Below are 25,307 nucleotides of genomic sequence, written 5' to 3' on the forward strand. Positions count from 1 at the left end.
ATTATATATAATCCCACTGTCTAAAATGTAGGCTTCAATACACACACACACACACCTACCAGCTAAATGTTCTTCTTTTTTTTTTTTTAAGAATTTATTTATTTTTAGAGAGAGGGGAAGGGAAGGAGAAAGACAGGGATAGAAACATCAATGTGTGGTTGATGCCCCACACGCCCCACATTGGGGAAACTGGCCCACAACCCAGGCATGTGCCCTGACTGGGAATCAAACCAGCAACCCTTCGGTTTGCAGGCTGGCGCTCAGTCCACTGAGCCACACCAGCCAGGGCTAAATGTTCTTATTGTAAAGAATTAAAACAATACAGATAGCACACAAGTCTGCTTTGACCCTTCTAAAATCCCTCTCTTCCACAGAGCACACATTTTTTCTATGTATATGCAAATATTATATATGATGTACCTTATACATATTCATACATACACATAGTTTTTAAAAATTTAGTAAAAATTATATACTATCTGATGGCTTGCGTTTTTCACTTAGTAATATAGTATAAAATCTTTCTAGGTCAGCATACACAAATCTACCTCATTCTTTTTAATAACTACCCAGTTCTATAATTTAGCTATTAACCTAGTCATGGTTACTTATAGTGAAGAATTTTGCTATTACAAACAATGCTCTAAAGGTTAGCCGTGTTTATTGTGTGAATATATCTATAGATGTCCTGTAAGAGCATTTGCCCAGTCAAAGAATATGTACATTTAAATGTTTTCATAGGTACCACCAACTTGCCCGCCTTCTATCAATTTACACTCCCACCGGCACCTATGAAATGCCCTGCTTCCCGTCCTCTAATTGATTGTTATTACTAATCTTGGTAGGTTTTTATTAAACTGCCAAGTGAACAATGGTGTACCTCTTTTACCTCACGTGTCTGAATATTACTGAGGCGGAAGATACACTCATGCCTGTTGGCCATTCATATTTCTGCATCTCTGCGTTGCCTGTCATTATCCCTGACGGTACCTATACCGGGCCTCTGGCCTTGCACCAGCGTGGTCCAGACTGGCCAGGGGCTCACTGGATTGCCATCACTTCTGTGGACTTTACTCTCTACATACGAAGGTCCTTTCCAGCATGAGATTTTTATGTCTACACTCATTTTAGTCACACTTGTGCTGATAGTCATTTGTGTACTTTACCACCCCCCTCCCATCCCATTTAAATGGCAAGAGTGTGTCCTGCTTCTGCTGGGTACCATTCTTGAGGGCTTGCTCTGGACTAGGCGTTATATAAAGGGCTTCTACACATATGTCACTTAATTCCCCTGACTTACGTGGTAGATACTATTATTATCTCCATTTTAGAAATGGGGAAAATGGAAGCACAGAGTTCTTAAGTGACTTGCCCAAGATTACATAGCTATTAACTTGAATTTGGTCCCAGGGTTGTTACCTGACATCTGAAACCTAAGCTCTTCCATTAGTTTTATTTATCTTATATCCCTTGCATTCAATAGGTACTTGATACATATTTTTGGTGCTGGTCTGCAAAGCAAAGAGTTGCTGGTTCGATTCCCAGTCAGGGCACATGCCCGGATTGCAGGCCAGGTCCCCAGTGCAGGGTGTGTGAGAGGAAACCACACATTGATGTTTCTCTCCCTATCTTTCTCCCTCCCTTCCCCTCTCTCTAAAAATAAATTAAATCTTTAAAAAAATTAGGAAGGCCTTCTGGAATAGGGTGAAGAGAGAAAGGTAGAGAGGGTCAGACAAACTATAAGGTTTCCTTCATTGAAGAGAGTAAGGCAGGTAGAAATTGCAGCCTGGAATGTAGAGCAGGAGGGTGGCAATGTCATTGCTGCTGGAGACTTTGGGCATGAGGACAGGAGATGCTGGAAAGTCTGGGGTCTACAAAAAGGTGACAGAAAGGTAACAGAGCCCAGATCTCAGATTGGGGGCTGAGGAGCACAGGAGCAGCCGCAGCTGCATTGCAGGTGAGACCCTGAAGCAGGAGGTTGCAGATAGCTCCAGACTTGGGGCATGGGAGAGAACCCGGGCCACAGCCAGGCCTGGCAGTTGTAAGAATGGCAGTGGGGAAGGGGTGCCTCGTGGGCTGTGCAGATAACAGTGGCACCAGCAGTGATGAAGGAGGGGCTGCGATGGACTCAGACTCCGAAGGCCTCAGGGTTCGGATAAGAGGGGTGACTTTGGCAGAAAGTTAATAACTAACTTGTGTCCACAAGAGACTTAGATATTTGGAATTTTAGAGCTAGAAGAGACCTAGATCATCTAGTCCAACCTTGAGCAAAGCGACAGGCTCAAGGTCCCCTGCTGATTCGTTGGCAGATCCAGGCCTAGATACCAGATCTCATAGCATTTCGGGCCAGCACTATCCCCGGCCGCGGCTGCTGCTGTGCCGGTTGCTCCTGCCTGTCACGATGACAATGGGGCAAGCTTTTGCCAAGACAGGGATTTGCATGAAATTGTTTTCCACGGACCTCTTCAGCCCAAAGATTCTAGAATTCTGGGCCTCTTTTCTGTTGATAACTGCTCAAATATCTAGGCCCCAGCAAAGAGCCAGGATTGGGAAAGGGTCGCCGAGTGAGAACTGGAGACCAAAATATGCCTTGGTGGGACCACGTTGAAGGCATTTGGGCTCTTGGGGTTGCGCTGAGGCCAAGAGACTTGTTTGTTCCCTCCAAGCCCCTGAGGTGGGTTTCTTCCTTTATTTCCCCACAGTACTCCTGGGGCCATCTTCCAAACCAGCCCTTTAAGACAGCGCAAGCAGCCCTGGCTGGTGTGGCTTAGTTGGTTGGACTATCATCCTGTACGCGAAAAGGATGGGGGTTCGAGGCCTGGTCCCGACACTTATGGAAGACAGACAGTTGATGTTTCTCTCTCACATTGATGTTTTTCTCTCTTTCTCCTTTTTCCTCTCTCTCTAAAATCAATAAACATATCAAAAAAATTTTTAAGACAGTGTTGAGTAGTGGTGGATGAGGGGTAAGGTGGGCAGTGACCAACTGAAGATCTTATGTCCTGGGGTGTGTAGGCCTGCGCCACACCCCCATCAATGATTCAGGAGGAGAGACAGACTCCCCATGTCAAAGCAGAGCCCTAAAGAGAAGACACCTGATGTCAGGCACTCCCCACCCCAAATCAGTCCAGACCCAGCTGGCTAAGGTTGCCCCTGGCTTTCTTCCTCTTGGGCCCTACATTTCTTGTCTTCCTACTCCCAGTTACTGTGCATGGAGCATTTACAACCAGAAAGTTCAGAGGGTTTTACCAGCTAGAGACTGAGATGAGAGGAGGAAAGGGGTACTTGCCAGGCCCACAGGGAGCTGGGGACTAGACCAGATTTCCCACCCCTTTGGAAGTGCTCTGCAGCTAAAGATTTCTGAAGAATTGTACTGCCCCGTCCTATAGCAACTAGCCACGGGGCTGCTGCGTACCTGAAAGGTAGTTATCTGAGCTGAGATGTGCTCTAAGTGTCAAATATGCACTGGATTTCGAAGACTTAGTATGGAAAAGAATATAAGATACCTCAGTATTTTTATATAGATTACATATTAAGATGACAATATTTTGGTTACATTTATATTAAATGATATCATTGAAGTTAATTCCACCTGGGTTTTTTTTTTTTTTTTTTTTTACCTTTTTAAAGGTGGCTGCTAGAAAATTTAAAATTAATTTATGACTAGAATTATATTTCTTTTGAATAGTGCTGCTCTATAAAGGGTACATTTATCTCTTGGGAACCACTTGGGTGAGGGTGCTGGGCAAGGGGGAAGCAATTAGCCAGTGCACCAGGGACCTTGGGAGTTGCTGGCCTTGATGCCTTCATAGGCATTGTACCTGGGTTGAGGGTCCCTCTCAGTAGAAAGGGGAGCCTGGAGGGCCCTACTTGGCTGAGGGGGTGGGGTACACAGAAGAAAGGCCTCTCCAGGTCCTTGCAATAGGTCATTGTTGGAAGGGGTAAGCCTGTAGGTCCTATGTGTGGAATTCAGGGGGAAGGCCTTCATGGACAGAGAAAAAAATTACATTTAATTTCTAATTAGCAGGTATGGCCTACTTCTGCTTCTTGTTCCCTGCTGATTAGAACAAGAAAGGCTCTCTCAACTCCACCCCCATCAGGCTTTTCTTAACCCTGTCCCCGGTCAGGTGTGCCTAGCGGTGGGAATAGGTTGGCGCCATGGGCACCCGTGCCCGGGAGCTGAGGTCTTCTCTCACGCTGCCACAGCTTTCTTCCTGGAGCTATATTTAGGTGTTGGTCCAGGGAAAAGGATGTGAGTTTTTCAGGATCCTGTTTATCCAGCAGGTCCCACCTCTGCCCCCACTGCACAGCTGTCTGCCCTCTGTTGAGTCTGGAACTTCCCCTTCACTTCCCTCCCCGCTATAATTTGGGCACCCAGGACCTAGAAAGAAAAACAATTTGCTATTGTTTTCTGATATGGCCACTTATTAGCTATATGACAACTAACTTTTACTTAATTTTCTCATCTGTAGAGATAATGACACCCACCTTGCAGGGAGGGATGCTGTGAAGTTCAAATGAGGTAGTATGTGTGGAGAGCCTGGCATTATGCCTAAGTGGTACTCATTAAATAAGTGTTGGTTCTTTGAGGTACACTGTCAGGCAGTGGCTAAGGCTGCTGTTTTAGGGATAACAGGCTAGGGAAAGAGCCCAGTAGCAGGTGATGTCTGTTGCCTTAAGGGACATTGGCTGTGGGGAGATGATGGTGCCCTGAGTCCCTTTTCTTTCTCCCTTGTGTTTGAATCTTAAGTCAGGCCCCAAGTTGGCTGACGGCATCCTCTTGCAGGGAAGTGAGATCTCCTGGATGCCCCCTCCAGCCACACACCTAAGCCTAGGTCTATCAGGGATCACAGGAAATGAGAGACTTTGGAGTGTGGGCTTTTCTGACCTTATCTAAACCTCAAGTTTCCTTGTTTGTGAGATGGGATAATAATAGACCTTCCCATAGCAGTGATGTGGAGCTTGGCTTAACAGGGATGGCTTTGTATACAGCAGAGAACTGGCGTGTAGCTAGCACTCCATGAGGGGTAGCTATGCTCAGCAGTTGGCTGTGACCGGCCTGGAGATGCGGGAAGAGCCTCTGCTCCGATAACTGTTCTCTCTCTCCGTTTCTGTCTGCAGCAGCAAGGTGGAACACAGAGGCCCTGTGCTACGCACCCATAATCCTCCGGGGGCATCACCCCTGAAAACAGCCCCCCCACCATGTTTAATCTAATGAAGAAAGACAAGGACAAAGATGGCGGGCGGAAGGAGAAGAAGGAGAAAAAGGAGAAGAAGGAGCGGATGTCAGCAGCAGAGCTGAGGAGCCTGGAGGAGATGAGCCTGAGACGTGGCTTTTTCAACCTGAACCGCTCCTCCAAGCGTGAATCTAAGATGCGCCTGGAAATCTCCAACCCCATCCCCATCAAGGTGGCCAGCGGCTCCGACCTGCACCTGACTGACATTGACTCTGACAGCAACAGGGGCAGCGTCATCCTGGACTCGGGCCACCTCAGCACAGCTAGCTCCAGCGATGACCTCAAGGGTGAGGAAGGTAGCTTCCGTGGCTCTGTGCTGCAGCGGGCGGCCAAGTTCGGCTCCCTGGCCAAGCAGAACTCGCAGATGATTGTCAAGCGCTTCTCCTTCTCCCAGCGGAGCCGGGATGAGAGTGCCTCTGAGACTTCCACCCCCTCAGAGCACTCTGCTGCCCCATCCCCACAGGTGGAGGTGAGGACTCTAGAGGGACAGCTGGTGCAGCACCCCGGCCCAGGCCTCCCTCGACTGGGGCCCCGGTCCCGAGTGCCTGAACTGGTGACTAAAAGGTTCCCGGCTGACCTGCGCTTGCCCCCTGTGGTGCCCCCACCACCCCCTGCCCTCCGGGAGCTGGAGCTGCAACGACGGCCCACCGGAGACTTTGGCTTCTCCCTGCGGCGCACAACCGTACTGGATCGGGGCCCCGAGGGCCAGGTCTATCGGAGGGTGGTTCACTTTGCTGAGCCTGGTGCAGGCACCAAGGACCTGGCCCTGGGGCTGGTGCCAGGTGACCGCCTGGTGGAGATTAATGGGCACAACGTGGAGAGCAAGTCCAGGGATGAGATTGTGGAGATGATCCGGCAGTCTGGGGACAGCGTGCGGCTCAAGGTGCAACCCATCCCAGAGCTCAGTGAGCTCAGCCGGAGCTGGCTGCGGAGTGGCGAGGGACCCCGCAGGGAGCCAGCCGATGTGAGTGTTTCCCTGGGGGTGAGCAGGGACTGGGGTTGCTGGTGTCTCCTGTGATTGTACTCAGGTGGATGCTTGGGGTACCCAAGAGCTGGAGCCAGAGCCTAGCGAGTGTGTGTGGAGAAACAGGACCAGTCCTTGGGCTTCAGGGACCACCTACCCGGCTTGTGGGGAGAAGGAATGGACCTCAGGTGGGGTACATGGTCATGCAAGCTCCATGGTTTCCTGAGCCTGAAACTGGGGCGTGGAGGCAAACATGCGCCACTTCCAGATGAGAGACAGACAGTAAGGACTCCCAGTCCAGACTGGTATCTGGACTAAAATATAGGATCTCTATGTTATTTAGATATTGGAAATGAAAAAAAAAGATAAATTATTTCAAATCAGGACTGTCAAAAACTTCTGGATATGCAGCTGCTTTGGTAGCTCCTGGGAAGATGACCTCAGGCCTCCTCTTGCCCCTTAGTGAGTGAGGACTTGAATACCAGGTACGGTTGCAGAGATAAGCAGGGGTCGAATTGTGAAAACCTTGTAAATCATGGTAGGAGTTTAGATCGTACCCCAGTGAAATGGGACCTTTGTAGGGTTTGAAGCAGGGGAGTGACTGGGTCTGGTTTATACAGATTGCTTGAACTCCAAGCGTTTTATTATCTTTCCTGGAAGAAGAAAAGAATGACCCTGGAAACGTCACAGGCACTAAGCCTATGGAGATAGTATGACCTGATGGTCCTTAAGACCCCAGCTGTAACCCTGCCACACAAAACAGCAGTGGAAGGGAGTGACGTAGGCCCAGGAGAGATTTAGGTGAACTGTATCCATCAGATTGAGCAGATATCTGTTTATTTACTGAGGACCAACCCAGTTCAACTCCTGAAAAGATGGTCCCTAGGAGGATGGAGATCTCTAACCCAGGGTGCCTTTTGATAGGGTGGCTACATATCAGTTTGGAATATTCTGCCTGGAGACAATGAAGGATGAGTTGGCCTCTGGTCATTCCTCAGTCGCAGCTGTGACTTTTAGGACTGTCCAGATCCCTGAAGCCTGACCAGTGCACAGGCTGGCCAGGACCTTTCAGCACTAAGTGACCAACCAGATGTGTCCAAGTCAGAAACAGGAGGAAATGCTAAGGAAACAGGCAGAGTCCCTGTCCTAGCTTTCTCCCCAGGACAGGAAGTAGTTGCTCAGATGGCAGCTCAGCCTAGCAGCATATCGGGCTTGGAGGGCTTGGGAGCAGCAGGGTCAGACTCTGGCAGGAAGCACGGGTGCTGGGTTCCAGACCTGGCTTTACCCTGGAGCGGGTGGGGTCAGGCAGCTTTTCTAATCAGGAAGGGCTAGTGAGTGGGAGAGAGCCTGTTGCAGAATCCAGGGAAAGACCTGGACATATTTATTCCAGAAACACATTGAGCACCTGCTCTGTGTTAGCCACCAGGCTAGACTGAACTTGGGGAAACGCAGCTTAGAAGGAGTGGTCTTTATCTCAGAACCAAAGACCATACCATGTTGCCATGTCTAACTGCTTTCTCCCAAGCAAACATTGCCTTCAGCAGATGGAATTTTCTTCTTAAAGAATGAGTCCCCCAGGGGATTGTTGGCAGCTCCCCGCTGAACCTTCAGGCCTCTGTGGGGCTCAGGGCCTGGCATCGCAGATGCTGGTTAGTTTTCCTTTTATAGCACAGGGATCATCTTGGCATCTCGTATTTCCCAGCCTCTCTCCTCCCCACCTAGCTGCTGCTACACCATCCATCCCTGGGGGAATGGATGGTTTAGCTCTGGGAGTCCAGGTGGACCCCACCTTACAGCTGGTATCACAGAATGGGGCAAGCCCATTTGGTGCCCAGAGGACTTCTTCCCCTGCCTGGGGGATCTGTCAGGGGACACAGTAGAGAGCCCCATTCTAGAACTATCTGACAAGACAACCAGAAGCATAGGGCTGAAGGAAGCCCTTATCTTTTCTTACCTGGGTAGGTGGCGGGGATCCCTGCCACGCGGAGGGGAGCAGAGGGAGCTCAGTGCTGTGGCTCCTGAGACAGCCCCTGGGGCTGGTGTGGGAGAGCTGCGGCTCTCAGCCTCTATCTCCTCTTCTCTCACTCCTACTCCTGCTCCTTTTCTTGGCAGCAGTTCTAATCCCAGTCCCATGCCAAGAAAAGAGTCTTCCTACCTCCTCCGTACTCCTGGGCGGGCGGGGTACCCTGACAACGCTAGCCCCACAGGGACAGCTCCAGAGGCCACCCTGCCTGCCGGGCCATCCATCAACTGTGTCCACACGTTGCCTGTCCCCAGGGAGCTCTAAGGGAGCTGGCTGGCCATCTGTTTTCTTTCTGCACACAGATGGGGGCCAAGCCCCATGGCTCCCGTCCGTGGCCTGTTCAGAAGGCCCCAGGGAGAGAGAGCCCCTTGAGTTTCCTTCTCACACGGTGTGTGTCCAGAATGCTTGACTCACACCTTGTTCCTGTGTCTCTGTAGCTGCTAGTCAGGGCCCTGCTGGGAGGAGGGGAGCCACAGTAGTAGTAGGCTGGACTTGGTAGAAATGACTGATAAGAATCACTCAGCAGGCCTGAGAGAAGTGGCCCTTCTTCAACCATCTGTTCTTCCACTCACCTATCTACTAAGCCAATGATTTCAACCTGTGTGGCGCAAGAATTTGTAAAACACGCAGTACCTGACTATTTAGTCAGGGGCACTGACCTCCTTTCCCTTAGATTATCAAATAAAAGAACGACATCAGCTAACACAACAACAGCCAGCTGGTGTGAATGAATCAAAATGACACCTGTGTTTCTTGTCAGATCAGCAAAAACCATAATATTTCTTTAGTGTACCACAGAATTTTAGTTATTAGTTTATGTGTGCCATGAGATGAAAAAGGTTGAAAAATTGCTGCACTAAACAAACATTTGTTGAGCACTTACTGGGTGTCCCGGGACCCAGCCGAGAGAAGCACATAATCCCAGCCCCTAGAAACTCCTAGTCTAGCGGGAGAGATGATCAAGTAGCAGACAGTGACAGGGAGTAGCAGTAGCAGACTGTGCTAGGGAGCACAGAAGAGAGACTTCAAGTGTAGTCTTTGGATGAGTCAGAGAGAGCTGACATAGGGAGGCAGGAGGAAGGAAGAGGCTGTATTAGGTACAAGTCGAGGTCTAGAGGTTGGAGAGAGAATGACACATTTGGAGAATAAGGCTGGGGGACAGTGTATGGGGGCAATATGGAGAGAAGCAGCAAGAGGAGCAAGCAGGGGCCAGGTCACAAAGGCCCTCGTGAGCCATGCTAGGCAATGTAAACTTTAACCCAAGGGCACTGTAGCAGTTTAATCAGGAAGTGTTACGCACAGAGTTTAGAAAAGCTCTCCGGCTGTTTATGGAGACTTTCTGGTGTAGCAAGGGTAGCCATGGGGAGAATAGTGAGGGAACTATTCTAGCAATCTGAGTAGAATGATTGGACGCCTAAACTTGGGTAGAGGCATTGGAAATGGAGAGCGGAATTGGATATAAGCAACCGAGGTAGATTCTGGGGCCTTGGTGATCGACCGATGTGAGGGAAGGAGGAGAGGAAGGGTCGTGTGTGACTGCCAGGTTTGGGAAAGGATGCCAAGTTCTTTCCGTGGTTCCTCAGGGAAAGTGTTTTGGGGGGCATCTGTTTTTAGATCAATTATTCTTAAATCTTCTAAAGGCAAAGTGTTCCCTGAGCCTGGTGAGGTTAAGGGAGGTGTTGGTAAAGGTGGGGATCTTAGAACCCCAGTTGGATCAAAATTCCTCTCTCCTGTTCCATGAGTCCGGGTGGGAAAGCCTAAGGCCATTGAGAAGAGGTAGGGGCGGGTAAGTAGGGTCTGGAAGACTGGCCCCTTCCATTTGTATCCTCAGTAGGCCCAGCGTGGGGGCCAAGTGAATTATCTGAGAACGTAGGATGCTTCTGCTGAGCTCAGAAAAGTCCACCTGGCTAAACTCTGGCCAATGTAATTGCTCCCCTGCTGCCAAGAACCAGAGGAGCTGGCTTGCCTGGGAGCCCTACCCAGAAAGCACTGCTTCCTGAGCTTTTGAGGTTGTGGTAGCAGGAGAGAGGAGGGGGTTAAAGGCCTGCTACCCCCTCCTAGTCAAGTCTAGTTTCCTGAGCCCTGTGGAGCTGTCAGGCATGTGCCGGAGAGCTGTGGTAGAGTTTCTTCTCTGGTTGGACCTTGGAGTTTGTCCACAATTGCTATAGCATTGTGAGGTCCCTTAAGAGGTCATCACAGCCATCTAAAACACCTCCCCACTCAGGAGAACCTAGGAGAGTGCATGTTGTAGTGGAAAGAACATGGGCTTTGGAACCAATTCGAGTTACACTAAAGTGACCAAACTTTTCTGAGCTTCAGTTTAGTCATTCCCTTGAACAATTTTTTAAAGACTTAAAAATATGTTTATTGACATTAGAGAGAAAGGAAGAGGGGGAGGGAGAGAGAAAGAAACATCGATGTGAGAGAGAAACATCAATTGGTTGCCTCCCATATGTGCCCTGACTGGGGATCAAACCGCAACCTAGATATGTGCCCTGACCAGGAATTGAACCCCCAACGTTTTGGTTTACAGGCCGATGCTCCAACCACCTGAGTCACACTGACCAGGGCTTCCTTGAACATTTAATGAAGTCTGCTTGAGGGCCAGGCACTGTACTGGGCACTGGGGGAATAAGCAAATAAAATAGAATCTTTCCTTGAGGAAACCTAGACAGAAGTAAAGAAAGGCAACCAAGCAACCATTACTGCTATCATAGAACTCTGTGCAGGTAAACAGAAGGGTGGGAAGGAGGAAGTGAGCAGTTCTACCTGGGGAGAAGGGGTGGTAACCAGGAGAGGCCTCTTCGTGGATGTGACCCTTGATCTCCATAAATGGGCCTTATGCTGTCCTCCCAGCATTGGAGAAGAGGAAGTTAAAGAAGGATCCATGCCCAGCTAACTCACTGCAGTTTCCTCTGGGACGGAGAGGAAAGGGAGACTTGTTTTTATTCTGTATACTCTACTTTACGGGCCTTTATTTAAGATAGACATGTTTATGTGTTAGGTGAGATCACCTAGGCAGATTTTGGCAAGTAGTAAATGCTTAGGAAGATTAGTATCTTTCCCTCTGCCCAGTCTCTGAAGACATCCAGGAAAGGTAATTTTGCAGCCTCCTTAATTAACCCATCCTCGTGTTCTCCCATCATTGCTCCTGGTAAGGTTTTCCTTCCAAGCGGGACTCCTGATGCTTTTGTCCAAACTCTCTCACTGTGGCTCTGAAAAACAGCCAGCTAAAGGGAGAGATGGGCACTGGATGCTCCTAGCTTTTCCTAGCTTCTTAGCTCCCAGCTTCTCAGGCCTGCAGACACAGACATCAGAGGCCCTGCAGGAGACAGGCTAGTCAGGGTTGCCTGCATGTGGGGGAAGGGCAGGGGTCCCTTTGCCACAGTGGAAGCCCTAGACCCCTGGGCGGGAACTGTATGAGCCCCATCATCCTTATCCACAGGACCCCTGGGTGCTGCCAGGAGTGGGGACTGCAGACTCCAAGGAGAGACTCGAAACTGTACCACTTGCAGGTCTGCCGGGCCAGCTGCTGAGCAGTGGGCTTTCCCAGGGGCTTCTGGTGGTGTGGAGCAGCCGAGTGCTGCCTGGGCTCGGTGTCCTCTAATGCTTCTGTTCCTAATGCCACTCTAAATGATCCTTGGAGGGGCTTGCATCTTTTAAACTGACAATTTTTACTTTATTTTGTGCCAAAGCTCCAGGCACTTCTGGCATCAGAGTCTCACCCTGTGAGAGCCCTGGCTTGGGGACTCAAAATAGACTCAAACGGAGTTCTTTTGGTAATGAGAGGCCAGTGGGCAGGTTCAAGGGCATGAGAACTGATGGGTGAAAGGCATTAAGGAGCATTTCGTTTGGGGGGTATCTACCCTGGATTAGTTTGTAGGCTGCACGGGACCGGCAGGATAGAGTGGTACACGATGTCATTTCTGTCCTGCTAGGTCTCCCTTCCCTGTCCTCAGAGGCACCATTCTGCCTTCTTCCCGATGAGATGGGGACGGACTGCAGCCCCTAAGTGCCCTGACCACCCAGCCCGTGGGTGGTGGGCACAGTGCCCAGGCCACATTGAACTGGGTGTGGGTACATGTCATGGTCACTGGCTGTTGTTGCAGGCACAACTTGGACCCCTGGAGCGGGGGCAGGGCCTTGATTGAGGTAGCCTGCCCTGGCCCCTCCCAGCCCTGGCCAGAACCCCTCTGGCCCACCCTGATACCCTTGGCCACCCTGCCCTCTGCTCCCTTCTAATCTCTCTTATTTACATTGAAATGGTTCTGGAAAATACCAGATATGCAAACACCCAGACTGGGGGTGGGTAAGGAGTGGGGTGAAGGGGGGGTAGTGTGGCGGGTGGGAACACAAGTATTTTAAAAATGCTGCAAATCTCTACAGTGTTTCCCAGAAACCACAAGCACGCGTTCGCCTGCCAGCAGGGCTCCCGCCACCCCACTACACTGAGCTGCTGGACCGTCCTCACTGCAGCCTGGGGTGGAGAGCAGCATCTGCGGGGGTGGGGACCGGTGACCCAGCTGGGGAGGGGGCGCCCCTGCGGCCTGGGCAGGCTGCCTGGCGCCTCCACTGACAGTCCTGGGCAGTAATGCGGATGAGCCCCAGGCATCCAGCCCCACTGTGGGCGCCCACCATGCCAGACAGGCGCTGCCAAGGAGTGGAGTCTTCATGGCTCCCCACCTCTTGCTGAGCAGTTTGTGGGGGGCGGGGGAACCCCAGCCAACCCTAGAGTCCTGCGTGGTGGTTGGCAGCAGCTTCTGTTCTGTTAAATACAGGGGACAGTGTCAGCAAAGCTTGTTTTTTCAGTTGCTGGCTCCAGTTTGGTTGGGAAACAGTTTCCTTAGACCTGGGTCACCGCTCTGGCTCTCTTGACCTCCCGCCATGTGTTCCTTAGAGTCGGGGTGTGGCCTTCTGCCCTGTCAGGGCGCAGGCTCTGGTCTAGGGGAGAGTGCAGGGTGTCTGTGCCATATTCTGCATTGCATCCAGCACAGTACGTAGCACATACATGCTCCGTGAGTGGTGTTTAATTGATCTGGTCCAGATTCAGCTGAACAGAAATGCTTTGAGGGATGGGCATGAGAAACAATAGCAAGGATGAGGATCGTGGCCAGTGTTCACCGTACATTAGACACTCTTCTAGATGCTTTATATATATTAACTCATCTAACTTTCCCAACAACCCTTTAAAGTAGGTGTTATAGTAATCTCTCTGCTTCATCAATGAGGGTTACAGAGAGGTTAAGGTTAAGTAAATTGCTTAAGGTTTCCAGGCTATTAAATGACTTGGCAGGATTTGAACTCAGGGCATCAGCTCCTTGTTCTTCGCCAGTGTGCTCTGTAGTAAGTCCTCACTGAATGTCATCAATAGGTTCTTGGAACTGCGACGAAAGGGTGGATAATGAAACCAATTTTAGCATAGGCTACTTGATAGAAACAAGAGTTAAGTTCCTACAGCCTGTCATCAATGTTACAATGAAATGATGCTGAACGAAATGACATTATTTGAGGACCTGCTGCACAGAGCAGCGGAAGGTGGAGTCTGGGTCTCCTTGCACACTGACTTCCTAGCCCAGGTCCGGACCCACCTGATTCCTGCCGCCCTAGAAGCCCCCTCTCCAGAGGGGAAGGGGAAGCCACAGTCACCGGCCCCTTTTGCTCTTGCTCTGTGGACGGTGAGCCGCAGAAGGTGTGACCATTGCTCTCACGGCTTCCTGAACATTAACCAGAGGAAGTGAGCCCAGGGAGCAGCAGGCAGAATTTAATCTAGTGGGAGCTGGGAGAGGTACTGGGAAGGGTGGCGGAGGGAAGCCTCAGGAAGAGAAGCAGCACCTGTCTTGGCAGTGGTTGGGTGTGGTCTCTCAGAGGTGGGGATGGGGTACACTCTTGTGCCTCCTGCATCTCCCCTGGGAGATCCTGGAAGGCAGGGACATGGCCCCCTCACCTTCCTGGCCCTTACTGACATGCTTGCATTGACCACCGCAGCACTCGGCGTGGCAGGATCCCTGGATTGTCACCTCTGACCAAGGATGTGTCCTCTTCTGTTCCACGGGGACTGAACTCTGTTGTCTCCTTGTGTGCACTGTGGGGAAAAGGCAAGGAGCACAGCCTGGCAGAGTGCCAAGCAGGTAGTGGGTGTGCACCGCAGAGTTCTCATTTGCTTCTACTGTTGAGTTCCTGCTGCTGCTTTTATCTGTGCTGCTTTTCCCTGCCCACCCTCATGCACTCCTGCTCATTGGCTCCAGTTCGAATATCTTCTCCTCAGGGAAGCCCTCCCCCATCCTCTCAGACCAGGTCAGGTCTGCACCCTGGCAGCACCCATCCTTCTCCTTCATCGCATTCATTAAGTTTGCACCTAATTAGCTATCTGCTTGCTTCTCCGGGGCTGGAGCGCTTCATGAGAGCAGGGCTATTTGATGAAGAAGGGAAGATGGTGCTCAAGTCAGGGACTGATTTCCCGTTCTCTGTCCAGTTCTCCTTGCTTAGCTCAGTTTGGGTTCCCAGAACCCTCCCCGCTGGCCTTGGTGACCTGTCTGCAGTCCATGGCTCTGTTTCTTGTGTCCCCGGGCACTCGGCCTCTCCCACAGGCATGGAAGAGAGATGGGCTCTAGGCTTCGGGAGTAGGGGCCTGGGGAAGGGGCCCTGGGAGGGGGTCCTGTGGATGGCCTGTCTCCTGCGCCTGCCCTGGAGCCCCCAGAGGCACCAGGCTTGGGTGAGAAGCACATGCAGTGTCACATGGGGTCACACAGTGTCCAGCCCTGGGGATCTGGACTACAGAGAGGTTAAGGTTAAGTAAGTTGCCTAAGGTTTGTTGCCTAAGATCCCCCAGGGGACCTTGGAGGAATGTGCCTGTCTTATTGGCTGCAGGTCTCTGATGGGGTGGAATGTGGCCCTGCAGGGTTCGTGGCTTCCTCTTCCCTTCTGCTGCTTTCCCTGGGCTGCCTTTGTGCTGGAATGTCAGCAAGCTGGGAATTTTCATGGCAAGGGTTTTTCCTAATCAGAGCAACAGATTCCAGCTGGAGGCTGGGGACAGCTCCTGGCTGGGCAGGGGCTACTGGGGAGGCCAATGGTGGATGCGAAGGCAACCCCTACTCCTCTGCTTTTAAGCCCTGGGCTCAGTTCCCACCCTCTTTAGAGACGCAAACATCTGTCTCCCCATTGTGCCAGGCCAGGGAACCCCAGCTTCTGGAGCTATGAGGTTCAGGAGAGGCAGTGGGAGGCCTTGGGGACAAGAGACTCCACCTCAGTTAGGAGAGAACATGGCTGTGGCCTCACTTCCTCTAGCCATACGTGAGTCATGAATGGGAGGGAGCCACCTCAGATTCCATTCACAGGTGGGGCTGTGCCTGCCAGACCCATGTTCTCTGGCCTAGGTGGGTTACCCAGCCTTGGTGGGAGGTGGCACCGCTGAGTTTGTCACCTGTATCTGTCCACTGCAGAGCCTGGTCCCTTTCTTTGTGACCTTTCTCCTGTGCCATTTGTCCCCTGATCTCAATTCTGCTGGCTCCTCCCTCTCATTTCCATTTCTGCAAGGAGCTGACTCACTTCCTCTGTCCCTCCCCAGGTCTCTCACTGCCAGGCCCTGTGGCATGCAGGGTACCCACAGGGAGAGAGATTTCTTACTTCCCCAGCTCTTTTCTCTGGCTGCAGAACAGGCTGCCCCTGGCTCTGGGCAAAAGAGGGCTGGAGTGGTTTGGAGTGGGAAGGGGACATGGCTCTGGACTATAGGAAAGGCCAGGTGTGAATGGGCCCGGCGTCTTGGCACAATCAAGGCGGGTATCAGGAAGCCTTGAGTAGCACCTGCTCCGCGTCATACACTGTGAGCTTGGTTCTGGGGAGGAGAGAGGCTGAAGATGCCATCGTCATGACTGGGGGCCTGTGCTTCCTCTAGAACAGAAGACATCTGCAAAAAGATAGATCTCAGCCCAGGGTGGCATGGGCTAGAGGCCAAGCGGTGACAGCGCTGTCAGGCAGCATGAGACAGTCATGACTCTCTGTGGTACCCAGTTGCATGCCCAGCCCCATCACCCGGAGGGAGAAGTGACCAGAGGTTCCAGTGGAGCTTTCCAGGAACGTAGCAAGGGGAAGGGTCTGATACCATCTCCCTCCTCTGTGGGCTGGTGTGATGGCCGAGCTGATGGCAGAAGCACAGCTTTGGACAGAAAGTTTCCTCCCCGAGTGGGCTGCCATCTCCTACCTGGTTCTCCCTGGAGGGAGCTGTCCAGGCTGTGGGAGCCCAAGTGTCTGGCACTTCAGGCGTCGGAGACCCAGCCTGTGCTGGGCCCGGAACAGCCTTCCATCCTTGGACGCAGGTAGCCCAGGGTGCCTACAGGACACACAGGCCCAGGGTGAGGTCCCCACTCTCTTGGCCACGTATCAGGATCAACAGAGGCAAGAGGGAAACTGGGCCCACTGCCTGAGAAGCCTGGGGGACTACTGTGGGCTCTCTTCCTGGAGTCAAGTGACCAGCAAACATCCCTATTCCCCTTAGCACTTGACCTTGTCTGGCAGAGTCCCCCTGGCATAACTCTGGCCTCAGGATTTCTGGACAATGACAGGAGTTTCTTGTTCAGGTGAGGCTGGAGGTGACAGACAGGAATGAGGCCTAGGCTTGGAGAAGGTGGAGGGGTATCAGCCTGGGTACTGGCCCCACCTGGTGGGATATGAACCTCCCGTACAGGAATGGACGCCTGCCTGCACTCCTCCCCCATGGCTTCTTATCATTTCCCACCCCTACCCATCATTACTTGGCCCTGGGCTGGGGAGCAGAGCCAGGCTCTGTGAAGGGACACCCAGCTTGGAAATGGCTACACACACACGTGTGTGTGCACACACACTGCAGAACTTAGTCTGGGTGCTCCTTTTCTCCCAGACCCTTGAAAAGCACTTCTGCCGTCAGTTTCCAGTCCTAACCAGCCCTCACTGTCTCTGCCCAGTGGGAAGCTGACCTCACGCTAGAGGACCTGGTCTCTGGGTCAGGAAGGCAGAGTTTTCCAGCTTTTATCAGGGCCCTGATTCTCCACCCAGCCCCTGTGTCTTTCTTAGACCACTGGTTTGGAGGCCTCTCTTCTGTGCCTCTGAAGGAGGGAACCCTGCTATAAAAAGTCCCCTATCCTCCCTCCCCACCTATTCTCTTCAAATCCAAAAACTGCAGCTCTTGTTGTTGCTGTAGAAACAGATGCTTGGCAAATATGAAGTTGGATAGAAGGACTGGTTTTGGCTGTAGGAATTGCCTTCAGCTCATTTGGGGGAGGGAAACAACACAGGCAGAAGGACCCACAAGTTGGGAGCTGCATAGATTATGTCCATATCAATATCATTAATACATTGGTTCATATTGGGTATAGCGGGGGCCCTGGAGCTACACTGCCTGGGCTCAAATGCTGTCTCTGCTGCGTACTGGCAGGCGACCCTGGGCAAATTGTTTACTTTCTCTGTGCCTTACTTTCCTCATCTGTAAAATAATAATAACAGTACTTTCCTTGTAAGGTTATTTTGAGGGTTAAATGAATCAATACATATAAATCACTTAGAAGAGCATTATCATCATCATCATTATTAATCTTCCTCTGAGCGTTGGGCAACACTTGGTGCTTCTGAGTGTAATGAGTCATTTGCCCACAGGAATGCCCGCGGCCTGTTAATGACTCAGCTCTGCTCATGGGGTGGGGTGTGGCTATGCTCTTGTCCTCAAGATGGTGCTTTTGGCCTATGGGCACTCCAGGTGGACGTAGGGAAATTAGGCCCAGATTGGTCCCCAAGGGCCACAGGTAGCCCCAGAGTGGGATTGCTTTGCCCTGGGCTTCCAATCTATATAGTTTGGTGCCAATGTTTAAAACTGTCCTACTTTTCCTGTGACTTCCTTCAGTCAAATTCTTGACTGATGCCAATACCTTTGGAATACCAGACTTCTTTCTACCTATTTGTTTTCCAGTTGAACAAACAAACTCGACTTTTTTGTAGTCTCTCTACAGCTTATTTTGTTTCTTCACACCTGCCTTGCCTCTGACAGCCCTTCTGGTTTAAGGCTGAGCAGGAGCTGAGGCCAGAACTGAGGCACTGAACGGGGAGGCAGCCCTGACTTGCCAGTTCCCGGGTCTGATCTCCTCTCTTTCCATCACACATACGAGCTTGCCCAGCCGCTTCCACAGGACTTTCTAACTGTAGCAAAACCTTCCAAATTCAGTGCCTGTGATAGAACATGATAGCAGTTACACCCATACTGCTCCCCAGTCTCCCTGCACCCCCGCCGCCTGCGGATACTGGGCTCGGGGAGATAGCTTGAGCCTCTCTGGCAAGGCAACCATGTTCCAAAGTCCTTTCTCCACCATGTCCTCCTTCCCTTTTTCCTGGTTTGGTTCATCCAGGTGGCAACACAAGGTTATATTCCGTTATGGTCCCCATGTCCCATGGCAGAACTCCTAGCATGCCGCTCAGGGTGAAGCTTCATCGGCCTTATTTGCCCTTGAAAGTTCAGGATTCTGCTGGGATTTCTCTCTCTCAGAGCACTAACACTAGCTGAGTCTAGGAGGGTGATGTGGGGAAGCCCTCAGGCCACTGCATTCCAGATGTCTTACCCATGCGTGGTCCAGGGACTGCAGAAACAAGGAATGATTGTGTGACACTGAGGGGCTTTCTCCCCAGCTTGGGATGCCTTGCGATGGGGGCTGGCTTCCACTCAGCCTTGCCTTTTCAGTCCCTCTGCATCTGGCTTCTGCTCCCAGGCTGGGTGTTAACTTGTGGCTACAATCCCCTCCCCTACTTCTTTCCGAGGCCTTAAGGGTCAAGGCCAGGCACGCGTGGACAGGAGTCTAAGTAGAGTCTGGGGCAAGGGTGGGAAAGAGCAGCAGGAGGGCTGGGGCAATAGCTGAGGGAGTCTTTGACAAGGATGACCAGGACAAGCTGAAAGGGGGGTCTTCAAAGCCGGACGGAATTCCCCAAAGATGGGAACGTCTGATAGTCTGTGCTTTCCAACTCGATAGCCTTTAGCCACACGTGGCTATTGAGCACTTGAAATGTGACCAGTGTGACTGAGGAACTGAATTTTTCATTTTAATTTAATCAGAAGTAGTATTCCCATTGTTTCTCTTTATCTTCAACTCAAATAGCCACCCGTGGCTAGTGGCTCCCATATTCATCAGGTACAGCTCTAGACAGTTCTCAGAGAACAAACGGTGAAGGGCTCTTGTAGGACTGTCTCCTCCTGCAGTCCCCCTGGTGAGACTGGGACGGTGGCATTTTCCTTTCTTTTCATGAAGGAAGTCTTGTCCTCTCTGGTAAGTTCTACACTTCACCAACTCTGGAATCCTAATGTCCCAGAGCCAGCAGGTCCCTGGCCATGTGCCACCACAACTGGGGCAGTGCTTCCCCGCTCACCGAGCATGTTCCTGCCCAGCTTGGGAACACAGGTGCTCACACGCCCCAGTGGATTTGGCCAGAGCTGTTGATGCGGAGGTGGTGGGCTGGTAGGAAAAGTAGGAGCTTTTACTTCTGCCTTCCTGCTCCTATGGAAATTGGGTTTGTGCTTTGTTTTCACTTCCAAGAGTTCCAAAGAGAGGCCCAATAGGGGCCTCCAGGGGTGAACACACAGATCCTCAAACATTTATTGATGTCTGGAGGGACCTGAGGCTTATCTAAAGGAGCCTCCGACTTTGAGAATAAGCAAGGACTACAATTCTCACCGTCTGGAAGACCGTATTGATATTTTGTTTAAATCAGTGCAGCTAACCCTTAAACTGGGTTTCCTTTTTTTTTCTTCTGTGGACATAGAGAATTGTTATTTATGTGAAAAAGAGAAGAACAATGCTTCATTATGTTTATTCTCTCGTGTCTGCCAGAGGGGGTGGGGATGGGAATATCGCCTGTGTGGTGCATTTAGTAGACTCAGAAGTGACCCAAGTCTTGGTGGGATTTGGGGCAGGGGCGTGGAGAATTTTGGGAAACCCTCCTCAAGGCTGGTCCTTGGCCTTGGGCCATGTGGGAGCTTGAGGAAGCAAGGGCAGTTTGGAGATCCCCGGGGGCCAGGAGGAAATCCCCAGCAGCTGAAGCATCCCCAGGGACCTGGAGGCCTCCTGGAGCAGCCAGTCAGGTGATCCCTGAAGGCAGCCAGGCCCGGACTCTGAAGGGGCAGGCTCCTGGTCTTAGCAGGGAAGCCAGCCCCAGCGTCCCTGCTTGGGCTTTGTGCCCGTGAAATGGTGTGGTGTCACCAGTCTCTGAGCAGACAGGCGCTGGGGAAGTGAGCAGCCCTAAGCCTGTGACCGCCCCTGGGGCAGTGACCTGGGGCTGGCCACCCCCTGTCCACTGACCCTCCTGCTTGTCCCAGACCTCTGCCCACCACGCAGGTTCAAAGCGTCTCTGGAGTCTTCCGTTTATTCATGTAGTCATCCATTCATCCATTAGGTTTCATCAGTAAGTATTTATTGAGTGCCTACTATATGAAGCGATTGTTTTGGGCTTTGGGGATGAAGCAGTGATGAAAGCAAAGTTGGCACTGAGCTTATTCTTGCCTCTTGCCCTATCCCTCCTGGGGAAGGCCAGAGGCCATCTTGCAGCGGCGGCAGGGCCCCTCTGACTAGAGTTCTGTGGGGGGGGGGGGGGGGGGCGGGGGGCGGGACGGACGGACGACGCCTCCTGGGGGTGGTGCTGGGAGGCCAGCCCCGTGGAGCGGAGGTGAAATCCTACGGCCTGGGCCTGCCCTCTGCTGGGCTCCAGTGGTGCTGCAGGGCGGGTGCGTCTTGGGGCTCCTGCGCATGTGCAGAGCATGGCCGCCCTTAGCCCCGCCCCTGCGCCAGCCGCCGGCGGGGTGGGGGAACGCAGACAACGCTACGGGCTTGGAGCTGACTGGGCTCCCACCTGCCTTGACCTGTCCCAAGGGCCAGAGTGTCTGGGCCCAACCCCAGGCGTGCATCTTTCACCCAGGCAGGTCACCTCTTAGCCCTCCTTCCCCTCCCTGTGGCCATAACTAGGTTTCTTCAAGGGGCTCATCTGTCCTTTTTCACTTCAGTATGCACTGGTCATCTGGTCATCCATGGCCACAGTTTTTTTTTTAATTGGTACTTCAAAGGATACCAGTCGCTGTCTGCTCGTATTTCTGCTGGTATGTCTGCTGGTATGAAAAACTGGTATTTCATAAAAGAGAAGACACTTTACACACCTAAAAACAAGATAACCCTTTCCGAGAGAGGGAAGGCACTGACTGGTGCTGAGGCCCCGGGAGAGAATGCATCTGTCTCCCAGGCGGTGGGGGGGCCCTCCTAACCCAGGCAGCATTAGTGCCCCCGCCCTCCTCAGCCCTGAGAGCTGAGTGTTGAAACAGGGCACCCCCCCCACTTCCCTAAATAAAGAGTTCTGTTACTGATATTTCATACATTGCAAATTAGTAATACCCAAGCACCATACAATTAGTGCACATTTATGGAACCAGTGTTTATAGCCCATTTTTTAAAAAGGACTTTTGATTTAACAGGGAACCAGGGAGACAAACGGAGTCAGAGGAGTATTCTTTTGTTAAGATGTTCATTAGAACCTCAGCATCAATGTTTTCTAAACTATCTCCCGCTTAAACCAGCCTCATGGAGCACGCCGTCTGGTGGGGAGGAGGCTGGAAAAGAAGCAGGCGCGGTGCTTCCCCACAGTGTTCACCTTGCGGTATTACATGTCACTGCTAGTGGAGTAAGTCAATGACGTCCTTTACTTCTCGGAGCCTCCTGTCTAGCCTGCCCCCAACTCTGCCTAGGCCCTCTGCCTGGCCCAGTGCGGGGGACCTTTCCCTCACCCCACACCACCGACCTGGGAGGACAGAGGAGTTGAAGTTGTTGCTCCATCTGGATATCCCTTTGCCCCGTCCTGTTCCACCCGGCTCATTGTACCTGTACCTTTCAGTCAGTTAGTTAAACCCAACGGAAATATATTGAACACCTACCATGTGCCTAGTGCTGGGGAGTGGGCTGAGATCTAAGAGAAGTAGGAAACGGTCTCTGCTGTCCAGGGAGAGAAGGCTTAAAGCACACAACACAAATAGATGACTGTCAAAGTTGTGTAGTTGTGGCCTGTGCACACTGAACTTCAGTACATTCAACTGTATGGTTGTATAAGAAACCATAATCTGTAGTGTAAAATCGTAAACATTGTATTTTGCATATTTTTATTACAAGCTGTCCTTGACTATATACATTATGCTTTTATGCAGATATATAGATTAGTATATGCAAAACCATATGGACTATACTTTGTAAGCAATTCAAGGGACTTTTATGGGTAATTTCGACTGTAGTCTCCTTGTGCCTAACATGCTGACTTTCAAGTCCAACCCCGTGTCATCTGTGACTCCACAGCATCTAATAGAAAACCATACTGAGTGTAACCAAGAACCGCCGTGTGTATGTGGGGACATTTAAGTAGAGACATTGAGTATTGGGGGTTTTATTATAATTTACCTACAAATTGCCTGGTGCTTTATATATACTTTCTTTTAAAATTCTCACATCCCCAGCCCCACCCCTAAAAAGGGGGAAACTGTAAGAGGCGGAGCTGGGATTCGGACCCAGTGTGTCTGACTGTGAGTTCATGCTTTTGCACGACATTACCATGCAGGCCTTGAGTTTCAGGGGAGGCTTCATAAAGGAGTGGGGCCCGAGATGGACCTGGAGAGACGGGGAGGGTTGAGAAGGGAGAGGGGCAGGTGGAGAGGCATTTGTAAGTCAGAGCTCTGGTGGCGAGGAGGGCGGGGGACTGTGGGAAGATCAGCCTGAGAGAGTGAGAGCCAGGTGGGCTGGGGAGAATGAGATAGAAACGTGAAGGTGAAGTGTAAGGAAGGGCCCGGTGTGGCTATCCTGGGAGGCAGGCTGGGGGGCCTGAGGGTGGTCTGGCTGGCTGTGGGTGGGACCCCAAGGTTAAGCTTATAAAGACATGGACCAGGCCCTGAGACCATGCTGACCTCAGAGCAGCAGAGGGACTGGTTGTGGTTGTGTGTGAGGCTGAGCGTGTTGTCAGCGCCTCAGGTTTCCCTTCTGAATGAAGAGGTCTGTTCTTCCCACTCAGGAAACGAAGCCGATTTGCGATGATCTCCACCAGTAGTGCCAGTCGTCTCAGAGACAGAACCGACAGGATGTAGTCATCTGGGTAGAAAAGAGGAGTGGATGGGCACGTGGTTAGTAGTGATTCAGAATGAGACTGTGTGGATACAGTGACACCCCAGTCACCCAGAAGTCATCTTCTAGAGCACTGATGAATGGCAGGTGGGCTTAAGAAGGCCCCGGAGTTGCCAAAAGAGCAGACACCAAGTCTGCTTGTGAAAACCCAGATCCTTCACTCACGGGAGAGGCTGCCATCTTGCTGACATCCCACTTGACCTGCTCTGGACTCTGTTCTCTTGGGCTTGGTTATCTGGTTCTCTAACCTTTGGCAGAAACAGCACAATATAAGGAAGTGAGACTGCTGGAGACAAGACATGCTGACGGGCAACGTGACAGCTGACTGACAGAGGTAGGGACGAAAGAACTAAAAGGCAGATACACGACACAAGGCGTGTCTGGCCTTCCTAACATGGGCGCACAGCGAGGGTTCGTGTTGACTGTGATGTCTGGATGGGGCTGGTGTCCTCGGAGAGTGGCCGGAGGTCTTGCGGGGGTAGGGGGGCCAGAAGCCAGGCCGGGAAGTCAGGCGTCATCGCAGTGGGGACGACATGCCCTTCAGTACAGGATGGAGTGGAAACGACTGGGCTCAAGAGGGGAAGCTCTGAGTTTGAGATGACTTCAGGGTTTTCCTAAAGAGAGTCTATAAAATGTTGTTTTTGTGATTGTAAATAGTGATTGAATTTAGAAAACTACTCAAGATAGAAAACATTTTGTTCCTTCAAGGGAGTAGGAGTCAAATATCTAGAAATTTTGCTTATGATGTAGCTCCCCCCCGCCAAAGATCACAGATAGGTAATAGTTGAATACTGTTGTGCTGGATACTCTTCTTAGAGCTTCCCAAGTTCTGCTTCATTTAACCCCTACAACAGCCCTGTGCAGTGGGTGCTATTTCTCTCCCCATCTTACGGGTGAGGACATTGAACCACAGGGTTAGGCTGAGTAGTGTGGTGTGTGGAGGAGCCGAGAATGAACCAGGCAGCCAGCCTCTGGGAGTCTCTCTGACGTAACCATGGTACACCATGAACAAGTCCTTTAAAGCGGTGATTCTCAGAATCACCTAGAGCAACAAGTCCCCAACCTTTTTGGCACCAGGGACCAGTTTCGTGGAAGACAGTTTTCCACCGACTGGGGTGGGGGGGCAGGTGAGGAAACAGGAGGCGGAGCTCAGGCTGTAATGCCGGCACACATGTCCACAGACAGGGAGGAGGGAGATTGGGGACCCCTGACTCAGAGGCCTGGCTAAAACACAGGTGCTGGACCCCTATCCAGAGCTTCTGATTTAGTGCATCGGGGAGGGGCCCTAATTTGCATTTCTGTTAAGTTCCTAGGTGATGCTGATGCTGTAGGTCTGGGACCACACTTTGGAACCAAAGCCCTTTCACTCCCTGAGATTTCACCAATGTCATGCGAACTGGGTAAAAGAGTTAGTGCGACATAATCCTCATTTTACAGTCACCTGCCCACAGTCACACAGCTGAGTCATTCATTCATTCATTCACTGACCCACTCATTGATTGAACAAAAGGGCACCTCAGTCAGCACTAGGCCTTCTGTTGGCCTTGCAGTTGCGCAGTTCCTAGCCTTGACTGCATGTAAGAATCACCTGGGGGAGCTTTTAAAAAAAATCCCAGTGCCCATGCCTCCCTCCCAGACTAATTAAACAGAAACAAGGTGTCAGGGGTGGGGAATCCAGGCATCAGAATTTTTGAAGTCCCACGGGGCATTTCATTGCGCGGCTGAGGTTGGCACCATTGTGTCAAGAAAGCACTGGAGATGCGAAGACCTGTGACACAGCACGTGCCCCGGAAGGGGCAGACCAGCTTTCTGGGAAGACACAGCACTCCCTAGAAAGCAGAGACAGGAGCCCAGTGTCCTAGTGGCCTCGTGTAGCTGTTCTTGGAGTGAGGGGTGGGTGGGAGGCAGAGCTGGGCTTTGGCCCTTTCGGGCAG

At 51.6% G+C, this 25,307-nt stretch overlaps 1 protein-coding gene across 9 annotated transcripts in view; it reads left to right on the forward strand.

The window, feature by feature from the left end:
• The window catches only part of MYO18A (myosin XVIIIA), a 104,747-nt gene that overhangs the window by 4,583 nt on the left and 74,857 nt on the right, over positions 1-25,307 (forward strand). For all 9 annotated transcript variants that reach the window (XM_071219318.1, XM_071219319.1, XM_071219317.1 and 6 more), the window contains exon 2: positions 5,122-6,201. In XM_071219318.1, coding sequence (XP_071075419.1) covers positions 5,203-6,201 — 999 coding nt within the window. In that variant the 5' untranslated portion in view covers positions 5,122-5,202. The remainder of the gene's footprint in view (positions 1-5,121; positions 6,202-25,307) is intronic.

This window comes from Desmodus rotundus, chromosome 9, assembly GCF_022682495.2.
Source record: "Desmodus rotundus isolate HL8 chromosome 9, HLdesRot8A.1, whole genome shotgun sequence".
In the NCBI taxonomy this organism is placed as follows: Eukaryota; Metazoa; Chordata; class Mammalia; order Chiroptera; family Phyllostomidae; genus Desmodus; species Desmodus rotundus.